Source organism: Theropithecus gelada, chromosome 11 (assembly GCF_003255815.1).
Source record: "Theropithecus gelada isolate Dixy chromosome 11, Tgel_1.0, whole genome shotgun sequence".
Taxonomy (NCBI): domain Eukaryota; kingdom Metazoa; phylum Chordata; class Mammalia; order Primates; family Cercopithecidae; genus Theropithecus; species Theropithecus gelada.
Window position 1 is genome coordinate 13,509,166 of NC_037679.1, and position 10,453 is coordinate 13,519,618.

General features: G+C 46.9%; 1 protein-coding gene across 2 annotated transcripts in view; it reads left to right on the forward strand.

Annotated features, from left to right (window-relative positions):
- The first annotated feature begins 1,934 nt into the window (after window positions 1-1,934).
- Window positions 1,935-10,453, forward strand: part of COPZ1 (coatomer protein complex subunit zeta 1) — a 13,762-nt gene continuing 5,243 nt past the window's right edge. For both annotated transcript variants that reach the window (XM_025400835.1, XM_025400836.1), the window contains exons 1-4: window positions 1,935-2,256; window positions 4,174-4,255; window positions 5,215-5,306; window positions 7,958-8,013. In XM_025400835.1, coding sequence (XP_025256620.1) covers window positions 2,170-2,256; window positions 4,174-4,255; window positions 5,215-5,306; window positions 7,958-8,013 — 317 coding nt within the window. In that variant the 5' untranslated portion in view covers window positions 1,935-2,169. The remainder of the gene's footprint in view (window positions 2,257-4,173; window positions 4,256-5,214; window positions 5,307-7,957; window positions 8,014-10,453) is intronic.

A 10,453-nucleotide genomic window follows, 5' to 3' on the forward strand; every position in this document is an offset into this window, starting at 1 on the left:
AGGAGGGCTGCTTCTACCTGTGACCTTTTAAGACTAGACTCTAGAGGACTTCCCTCCACTAGGCAACAAAGTTCTTTAATTTGAGAGAGGAGTTACTCATGCCTTGTTTATTCCAGAGTGTTATGTATACAGGATGGGCATCTCTAAGGAGGGTTTATCAGAGGAGGGATAAAGTTGGTAGTAATATCACCCAAAGTGGCTACATCAGAAAATCCACTTATATGTGGAAGTCTAATTATAAGTAGTCCCCTAGATGCATACTGCATCAAGATATTTTAACTTTATTCTCAAAATTCCTTTATTCTCTCAACTGTTCACCAAATATTGAGAGTTTAGTATGTGTCAGGCATTGTTCTGGACAAATGGGATAAACCAGCGAACAAAACAAAAATTGCAGTCCTCAAGAATTCAAGTAGGGAAAACTTATGTTCCTCATCAGCTTGTTGTCAAAAGACTGGGTTCCTTTTACTCCCATTCTGAACTGCCTGCCCCCCTCTGCACCCACAAACAGGGTTGATTCTTTGCATGGAACCATAAACCTCCTGAAGCCTCATGAGACAATTTATGTTTGTAGAGGCTACAGTTTCTGGGTTCTTGGCAATGATTCTTTCCTCCCCACTCTTGGATCTCTGTCAAACACATACTTTTGTGTTTGGCTCCTGTGAGGACTGTGGGTTTCTTAAATAAGGCCAGGAAAGAGGTAGCAAAGCAACAGCCTTGTCTCATAGCACAAGGGATATCAATGGTAAGTAATGTTGATTAGAAGGTCAAAGAATGTAGGCTGGGCGCAGTGGCTCACACTTGTAATCCCAGCACTTTGGGAGGCCTAGGTGGGAGGATTGTTTGAGCCTAGGAGTTCGAGACCAGCCTGAGCAATATAGTGACACCTTTTCTCTTAAAAAAAAAAAAAGAAAAAAGAAAGTCAAGGAATGTGAGGCTGCAAATACCTCTCATGCACACATCACTGTCTCCCCTCACTTTTGGTTTTTCTCTTCAATCAGAGATGGGGTTTCACTCTGTCACCCAGCCTGGAGTGCAGTGGCACAGTCATAGCTCGGTATGGTCTTAAACTCCTGGGCTCAAGAGATCCTCTCAACACAAACAAACAAACAAACGAAAAAGAGATCCTCTCACCTCAGCCTCCTGAGTAGCCAGGACTGTAGATGCACACCACCACACCTGGCTAATTTTTTTATTTTTGTAGAGATGGGGATCTCCATATGTTTCCCAGGCTGGTCTTAAACTGGCCTTAAGCAATCCTGCCTCAGCCTCCTGCGATTTTTCTTCTCCTAGTTAGCTGGCTTCCTGGAAGTTGCAGAGGTAGAGGAGAGCATCAGACCACCACAGCTTTTGCAAGTGACATACTTACAGTTGAAGAACCATGAAGATTGAGGCTGTGATTCCTTATTTGATTCTTGGTAGTGGAAAAAAAAATTACCCCTCTTGCTCACTCACTCTAGGCCCCAGAGTGTTTCTCAGATCATTTTGTCACTGCTTCTTAACTCCCCCAAAATTCAGATTGGCTTTTGTCCTTGGAAGTTAATTGGTAGTGTTAGTTAAGGTATAGTAGAAGAATTGGAAGACATAGGAGAGTTTTTGGAAGATGGCTGTCTTACTAAGCTGCATTGAGAACTGGTGTGCCTGTGTGTGTGTGTGTGTGTGTGTGTGTGTAAACGCTCTTTTCCCTCTGCTCAGTGTGTGGGTGGTTTAGGGAAGACTTGCTTTATGTTTCTGCATTGCCACTGCATTCGGACTGCAGAAACTTCCAAGTATACTAGGACATTCAACCCTATTTTCAAATGGCCTTGTTCAGTGCCTTTTAATTAATCTGGTCACATTCTATAACCGCCTGTACATGGGAGAGCAGGAAGGGAGAGGGTAATTTGGAAAATAACTGTACCATAATATTTGGAAATAACAGCATGACTTCTCTTGATTAAGCCCCCTGTGCGTCAGAGAAACTGTTTCTCTGATGGTACTTTGGAATCCTTTGTTTAAATGCTTTCTCAGTTTACTTACCCTCGGTCTTTCTCAATGGGAAATATCAAAATCTGACCATGTTGAGGTAAGGGACTTACAGAGGTACCTCTGTACCCCCTTGCAGCCCCAGTGGGACTAGGGGAAAGTATCTGGTTTACCAGTGGTGGTGGGAGCCTCAGGACTGAAGGTATGTTCATATCTCTTCAGGAACCTTCCCTGTATACTGTCAAAGCCATCCTGATTCTGGACAATGATGGAGATCGACTTTTTGCCAAGGTGAGATTCCCTTTTGAATTAGTTTAGGAACAACACAAAGGCTTATTCTGAGATTTGAATCTTGGGACTGATCCCCTATTAACTCATGTTGCTCAGTAGTATAATTTTGAGAACACTTCCATCTTTTTTTTTTTTTTTGAGACAGAGTCTCGCTCTGTAGCCCAGGCTGGAGTGCGGTGGCACGATCTTGACCTGGGCTCACTGCAAGCTCCGCCTCCCGGATTCACGCCATTCTCCTGCCTCAGCCTCCTGTGTAGCTGGGACTACAGGCACCCGCCACCGCGCCCGGCTAATTTTTTGTATTTTTAGTAGAGACGAGATTTCACCGTGGTCTCGATCTCCTGACCTCGTGATCTGCCCGCCTCGGCCTCCCCAAGTGCTGGGATTACAAGCGTCAGCCACCGCGCCCGGCCTTTTTTTTTTTTTTTTTTTTTGAGATGGAGTTTCGCACTTGGCGCCCAGCCTGGAGTGCAGTGGCACAACCTTGGCTCACTGCAACCTCTGCCTCCCGGGTTCAAGCGATTCTCCTGCCTCAGCCTCCTGAGTAGCTGGGATTACAGGCACACACTACCACACCCGGCTAATTTTTTGTATCTTTAGTAGAGACAGGGTTTCGCCATGTTGGCCAGACTGGTCTTGAACTCCTGACCTCATGATCCGCCCGCCTCGGCCTCCCAAAGTGTTGGGATTACAGGTGTGAGCCACCATACTCAGCCTGAATTCTTCCATCTTATCTTGCCTACTCCAGATAAAACCTGTTTTCTTTTGTCCCTTTGTTGTACTGCTGCCCTGCTTACTGTCCTCAGACTTTGACCTCCTTTGTTGTCAGCATCAGATTAGGAAAAAGCTTTGATACCTTGGTTCCTAACAAAGCAGTATGTAGATGCTAAGAGGCAGTCTGCCCATGTCCATCATTCCTGTCCCCTTCTCTTCTACCATGTCACCCTGCCTGGGTTTTTCCAGAGAATTCTCTTGCAGTTCCAAGGTTCCATTCCTAGGTCTATAGTCACCATCAAGCTTGTTACCTCCTGACTTTCCCAGAGTGATGTTTTCAACTTTGGATCTGTTGGAAGAAAGAAGAAAGGACACCCCTCTCTCCCTCCATATTCTCCCCCTCCTGTAGAAATTTCTTCTGTCCCTGGTGTATTAACTCCAGGCGAGTATAGCATAAATCAATCAGCAGGTAGAGATTAGTTTAGAATTCACCAGCTGTTCCTCCCTGTAATTGGATGTAACTATGCAGGACACCTTTTGAAACAGTTATCCAGTTACTAAATGCCAGACCTGTCATAGGTCTTCAGCTGACTGCAACGGATTAGCCCCTAAAGAGCTAGCGATTTAGCAGCCTGCATCTCCGCCCCCTTGCCAGGGAGAGCCTGGGAATGGGCTCAGTGGTATGCTGGATGCTTCTTTCAGCTTGCAGAAAAGAAAGCTAAGATAGACTATAGGGCAGGGTTTGCCTTTCTTTGGAGGAGGTTTTTGTAGCCTTTCCCCATGCCTTAGCTTCATACAGTGAGTGAGGGTCTATGGAGGTGTTCTGTGCTTCTAGTGTTTTTTGTGTTCTCTGGGACTGCTTCCTGACATAGGGTAGCTCCTAGGAAACACTTGATGAGAATGGTTTAGGAGAGGTCTAGATTGCAGACAGGCACAGAGCCTCACCGTAGGGCTGGTAGGCTTCTGCCTTCAGACAGTCTTAGAAATGTGAGGTGGGGTTGCTTGTGGCAGGATCTTTTATTTATTTTTCTTAGATTACTCACTGCCCATTCTCTGCCTCTACAGTCCTTCCTTTTCCATGTCAGTATTTCTTGCCCCATGCCTTGAAGGAGAGAAATCCAAGATCCCAGGGCAAAGCATAGTCACTAATCATTCTGGCTTCCAGCTGTAGTGACCCAACCCTGTCTCCTTCCCTCTGACCAGTACTATGACGACACCTACCCCAGTGTCAAGGAGCAAAAGGCCTTTGAGAAGAACATTTTCAACAAGACCCATCGGACTGACAGTAGGTCATTTTCCTTTCACTACTCCCCGTGTTGTGGGGAACCATGGTGGAAAGGGGGTGGTAGCAGGGCTGCGGAGAAAGGATAAAATGACTCTGCCTCTTTTTTTTTTTTTTTCCTTCCTCCCCTTGTATAATAAACTCTTCAGAATGTAATGGGGAGGTGAGTGTACCTCACGCGGGAATACCGTGCTGGAAGGTTGGCTGTTAGCTACCTGTCTAGTCCCTGGATTTATGAGCCTCACTTGACAAATTTAACTGCAGCTCTGCTTATTGTACCGCATCCATTAGGGCAGGTAAATGGAAGTCTGTAAAGGTGACCGCTCTGCATTTTCACCTCCGAAGGATCGACTAGTATCCTGTGTCATATACAAGGAGGGAAATAGGTATAGTGGGCAGGAACAGAGGATGGTGGTTAGAGAAGATACATTTAGACTCCCCCAAGTTTATGCTTCTCTTCTGCCACCACCCAAGAAGTGCAGATCATCTTCTGGCTTTGGAGGTCATTACAGTTGGCCTCACCTTAGCCCAAAACAGCTGGATACTAGGAATTCACGGTAATAGCTTTTTTTTTTTTTCTTTTTTTTTTGAAATAGAGCCTTTCTCTGTCACCTAGGCTGGAGTGCAGTGGCACAATCTTGGCTCACTGCAGCCTCCGCCTCCCAGGTTCAAGTGGTTCTCCCGTCTCAGCCTCCCGAGTAGCAGGGATTACAGGTGCACACCACCACGCCCGGCTAATTTTTGTATTTTTAGTAGAGATGGGGTTTCACCATGTTGACCAGGCTGGTCTTGAACTCCTGACCTTAGGTGATCCACGCGGCTCAGCTTCCCAAGGTACTGGGATTACAGGCGTGCAAGGTGCTGGGATTACAGGCGTGAGCCACTGCACCTGGCTGGTAACTCCTTCTTTCCTACTTCCTCATCTCAGGCCACCCACTCTTTCTACTTTTTTCCCCCACCAGGTGAAATTGCCCTCTTGGAAGGCCTGACAGTGGTATACAAAAGCAGTATAGATCTCTATTTCTATGTGATTGGCAGCTCCTATGAAAATGAGGTGAGAATCCCTACTACCCCTTTGCTATTTCTGATCCTACTTTCTAAACCACAGGCAGTACATAGCCACTGGTTTGGGGCCCTGATAGAGCCGTGTTCCTCTAGCTTCTGACCAAGTTAATGAAGTTGTCAGAGATCCCACCAGCCTCACAAACATGGCCCGACAAATGAATCGCCTAGAAAGGAAGTTTTCCTAGATTGATCTTTTATATCCATTAGGAAACATCATATATGTTTTAATACCCTTCCCTGAGTAGTATTTTTTTTTTTTTTTTTTTTTGAGATGGAGTCTTGCTCTGTCACCCAGGCTGGAGTGCAGTGGCCGGATCTCAGCTCACTGCAAGCTCCGCCTCCCGGGTCTACGCCATTCTCCTGCCTCAGCCTCCCGAGTAGCTGGGACTACAGGCGCCCGCCACCTCACCCGGCTAGTTTTTTGTATTTTTTTAGTAGAGACGGGGTTTCACCGTGTTAGCCAGGCTGATCTCGATCTCCTGACCTCGTGATCCGCCCGTCTCGGCCTCCCAAAGTGCTGGGATTACAGGCTTGAGCCACCGCGCCCGGCCCGAGTAGTATTTTTTAAGATGGATTTCTGAAGTATGGTCAAGATTGCAGGGAGATACTTGCTCCTTCTATGAAGGGTCCATACCTGACTGAGTTTGAGCCAATTAGCTAACAACCTGGGTCGTGTTGAAACCATACATTCTGAATGGGTCACTTGAGAAGACCTTGGGTATAGTCCTAACCTGCTTCCTATATACAGAAAAAGCTATTTGCCTCAGGTAGCAAATTCTATGAGAATAGATAAATAAAAATAAGCCCCCAGATAATTTGAGGCAAAAGTCAAAGTTTGAGAAAGTCAACTCATACTGAGCTCTTATTATTGGTATAAGTGCTTTGTAAAGTACATTGTTATTTAAACCTTGCAGCACTTCCATGAGTTGTAGGCATTAGTGCCTTTGTTTTACAAATGAGGAAACCAAACCATGAAGAACCATAAGAAATTACTTGTATGTGGCCGGGCGCGGTGGCTCAAGCCTGTAATCCCAGCACTTTGGGAGGCCGAGACGAGCGGATCACGAGGTCAGAAGATCGAGCCCATCCTGGCTAACCCCGTGAAACCCCGTCTCTACTAAAAAATACAAAAAACTAGCCGGGCGAAGTGGCGGGCGCCTGCAGTCCCAGCTACTCGGGAGGCTGAGGCAGGAGAATGGCGTAAACCCGGGAGGCGGAGCTTGCAGTGAGCTGAGATCCGGCCACTGCACTCCAGCCTGGGTGACAGAGCGAGACTCCATCTCAAAAAAAAAAAAAAAAAAAGAAATTACTTGTATGTGACCATTGTGAAAACTACAAAAGTGGCAGTTTGATGTAACCTAATAACTTTCTCAGGGTCACACATGTAGAAAATGGCTTAGCTTGGATCCAAACCCGTATCTGTCTGACTTAAAGTCCATGCTTTTTAAGAAATTTTGAGACATAGGCCAGGCGCGGTGGCTCATGCCTGTAATCCCAGCACTTTGGGAGGCCAAGGCAGGTGGATCACCTGGGGTCAGGAGATCGAGACCATCCTGGCTAACACAGTGAAACTGCATGTCTACTAAAAATACAAAAAATTAGCTGGGTGTGGTGGCAGGCATCTGTAGTCCCAGCTACTCGGGAGGCTGAGGTAGGAGAATGGCGTGAACCCGGGAGGCGGAGGTTGCAGTAAGCTGAGATCATGCCACTGCACTCCAGCCTGGGCAACAGAGCGAAACTCCGTCTCAACAACAACAACAAAAATCAGCTGGGCGTGGTGGTGGACGCCTGTAATCCCAGCTACTTGGGAGGCTGAGGCAGGAGAATTGCTTGAACCTGGGAGGTGGAGGTTGCAGTGAGCTGAGATTGCGCCATTGCACTCCAGCCTGGGCGACAAGAGTGAGACTCTCAAAAAAAAAAAAAAAAAAAAAAAAAAAAAAAAAAGAGACAGGGTTCTTGTTCTGTCTCCCAGGCTGGATTGCAGTGGTGCAGTCTTGGCTCACTGCAACCTCTGGCTCCCAGGCTCAAGTGATACTCCTGCCTTAGCCTCCCAAGTAGCTGGGACTGCAGGTGCCCACACCACCATGCCGGCTAATTTTTTTTGTATTTTTTGTAGAGACGGGGTTTTGCCATGTTGCCCAGGCTGGTCTCAACTCCTGAGCTCAAGCAATCTGCCTGCCTCGGCCTCCGAAAGTGCTGGGATAGAGTCAGGGTCTAGACAGGGTCTAGATGTTACAGGTGTGAGCCACTGTACCCAGCCAATTAAAGTCCATGCTTTTTACACTAACTCTACAGCCTTCCTGTCACCTCAGCTATTGCTTGGTTAATGATTTCTCTACCTAAGACATCAGGTAACACACATACAGTTGGTAAAGACCTTGTAGAGGACTGTGACAAGAAAGTTCTGTTTATAAACTTTTGGCTAAAAGAGATGTTGAATTGTGGGATCATGTAGCAGAATTTATTTCTATGAGAAACCACAGGTCCTCTTCCTGTTGTGCTCTCACTTCCACCTTATGTTTTTGGTCCTTTGTGAAAGCCTGTGTCTTTTGATGTTTAATGAATTAGGAGGTTTTGTTTTTAGGTAGCAGCTTTCAGGGCCTTGAACCTTATCCTTCTGCCTCCTCTGTTTCCCAACAGCTGATGCTTATGGCAGTTCTGAACTGCCTCTTCGACTCATTGAGCCAGATGCTGAGGTGAGCAGGACATTCTTTTTTTTTCCCCCCAAGTTACGATGGAAACAGCAGGGCATTGTTGATTTCTGTTTGGGAGATAAAGTAACCATCTTCAGGCTCAGGGATTGTAGGAGATTGGCAAAGGCTCCAGGGAGTTGATTTAGTTTAAGAAGTTGGGTTTTGCCAGGCGTGGTGACTCACGCCTGTAATCCCAGTACTTTGGGAGGCCAACGTGGGTGGATCACGAGGTCAGGTGAACCATCCTGGCTAACATGGGGAAACCCCGTCTCCACTAAAAATACAAAAAATTAGCTGGGCATGGTAGTGGGCGCCTGTAGTCCCAGCTACTCAGGAGGCTGAGGCAGGAGAATGGCGTGAACCTGGGAGGCGGAGCTTGCAGTGAGCCAAGATCACACCACTGCACTCCAAACTTGGCGACAGAGTGAGACTGTGTCTCAAGAAAAAAAAAAAAAAGAAGGTCGGTTTTATTAATTCATAGTAATTCATGCTACTGGGGAGGATTGGATGGAGAGTATGTCCCTCCTATGGAATAATGATCTTACTAAGGAAGGGGACTGGGAGGGAGCCGAATCTTTACCTCTGTGTTTACTCTTGTAATCCCCTGTGGCCCTGTCAGATCTGAGCATCCTCAAGGTGCTTTCCTGGGCTTCATTCTTGACATTAGAAGTAGGGAAAGGGCAAGCATAAGGAAGTGTCCCAGATAGTATGTCATTCAGTACTTCGGGAATGGAAGCAACACTCCCAATTTTTTTTCTTTCTTTCTTTTTTTTTTTTTTGAGATGGAGTCTCACTCCATCACACAGGCTAGAGTGCAGTAGCATGATCTCGGCTCACTGCAACCTCTGCCTCCCAGGTTCAAGCGATTCTCCTCCTCAGCCTCCTGAGTAGAGTAGCTGGGATTACAGGCATGCGCCACCACGCCTGGCTAATTTTTGTATTTTTAGTAGAAATGGGGTTTTACCATGTTGGCCAGGCTGGTCTTGAACTCCTGACCTCAAATGATCCACCTACCTTGGCCTCCCAAAGTGCTGGGATTATAGGCATGAGCCACGTAGCCCAGTTTTTTTTTTTTTTTTTTTTTCCCCACTTCTAGTCCTTGTTTTTTCCCTTCTATAGAACAGGAAGCACCCAGGCAGGAGGATTGCATAAGTCGAGTTCAAGACAAGCGTGGGCAACATAGTGAGACCCTGTCTCTGCAAAAAATAAAAAAATTAGCCAGGTGTGGTGGTACATACCTGTAGTCTCAGCTACTCAGGATGCTGAGGTAGGAAGATTGCTTGAGCCCAGGAGGTTGAGGCTGCAGTGAGCTGTGATCATGCTGCTGCACTCCAGACTAGGCGACATAGCAAGACCCTGTCTCAAAAAACCAAAAAAAAACAAAAAACAAAAAAAAACCCAGGAAGCTTCTGCCATTTACCCTCTCCTCCCTTTCCACTTCCCCACTAGCCCTCTGTTAACCGTGTAGATGGGTAATAGAAGAGAGGTAAGTTACTTTTCCTGAAAACATCCAGGGCTCTGAACTTCATTCCCCCAGCAGCTCCCAAGTGAACCCAGTACAGACAGCCATCCAGACCAGAACAGCAGGCACTCTCAGCCCTGCAAACTCAGCAGGGTGAATGGCTCAGATTTCCTCAGGAAGGGGATGATTTATTTCTTATCCAGGTGAATGAATAGACTTCATTTCGGGTAATCTAGTGAAAGCCTCAAACTGACGGATGTGACAGGCCACATGCACCAACCACCGGATCTGAGGCTAGTGTATGCAGACCCTGCCCCCTCTTTGGGCTTCTTTTCAGGGCCGGAGCAGAGTTGGTAAGGGATAGGGAGAAGAGGGAACAGAGAATGTCTCAGGAGGTTTGTTAGAGCTTGAGTGCAAATAAGGTTTGCATTCAACCCCTCCCACCTCCGGCCACCTCCAGATTGAGTCTTAGCTCTGTTTATATTTTTTTCCACCCACTGATGTCAGTGTTTATGAGCAATGTTATGAGCAGCAGCGTGGCAGGTAGGAAAGAAACAATAGCTGTGGATAATCAACCCCTGAATAGTCAGAAATTGACTGTATTATTTGAATCTCTTTCCATACATTCCTTATTCAGCAACCAAGAGTAGAAAGGGGTTTTGAGTGAACTAGCTAAAAAGTTCTTCACCGGCCGGGCGCGGTGGCTCAAGCCTGTATTCCCAGCACTTTGGGAGGCCGAGATGGGCGGATCACGAGGTCAGGAGATCGAGACCATCCTGGCTAACACGGTGAAACCCCGTCTCTACTAAAAATACAAAAAACTAGCCGGGCGAGGTGGCAGGCGCCTGTAGTCCCAGCTACTCGGGAGGCTGAGGCAGGAGAATGGCGTGAACCCGGGAGGCGGAGCTTGCAGTGAGCTGAGATCCGGCCACTGTACTCCAGCCTGGGCGGCAGAGCAAGACTCCGTCTCAAAAAAAAAAA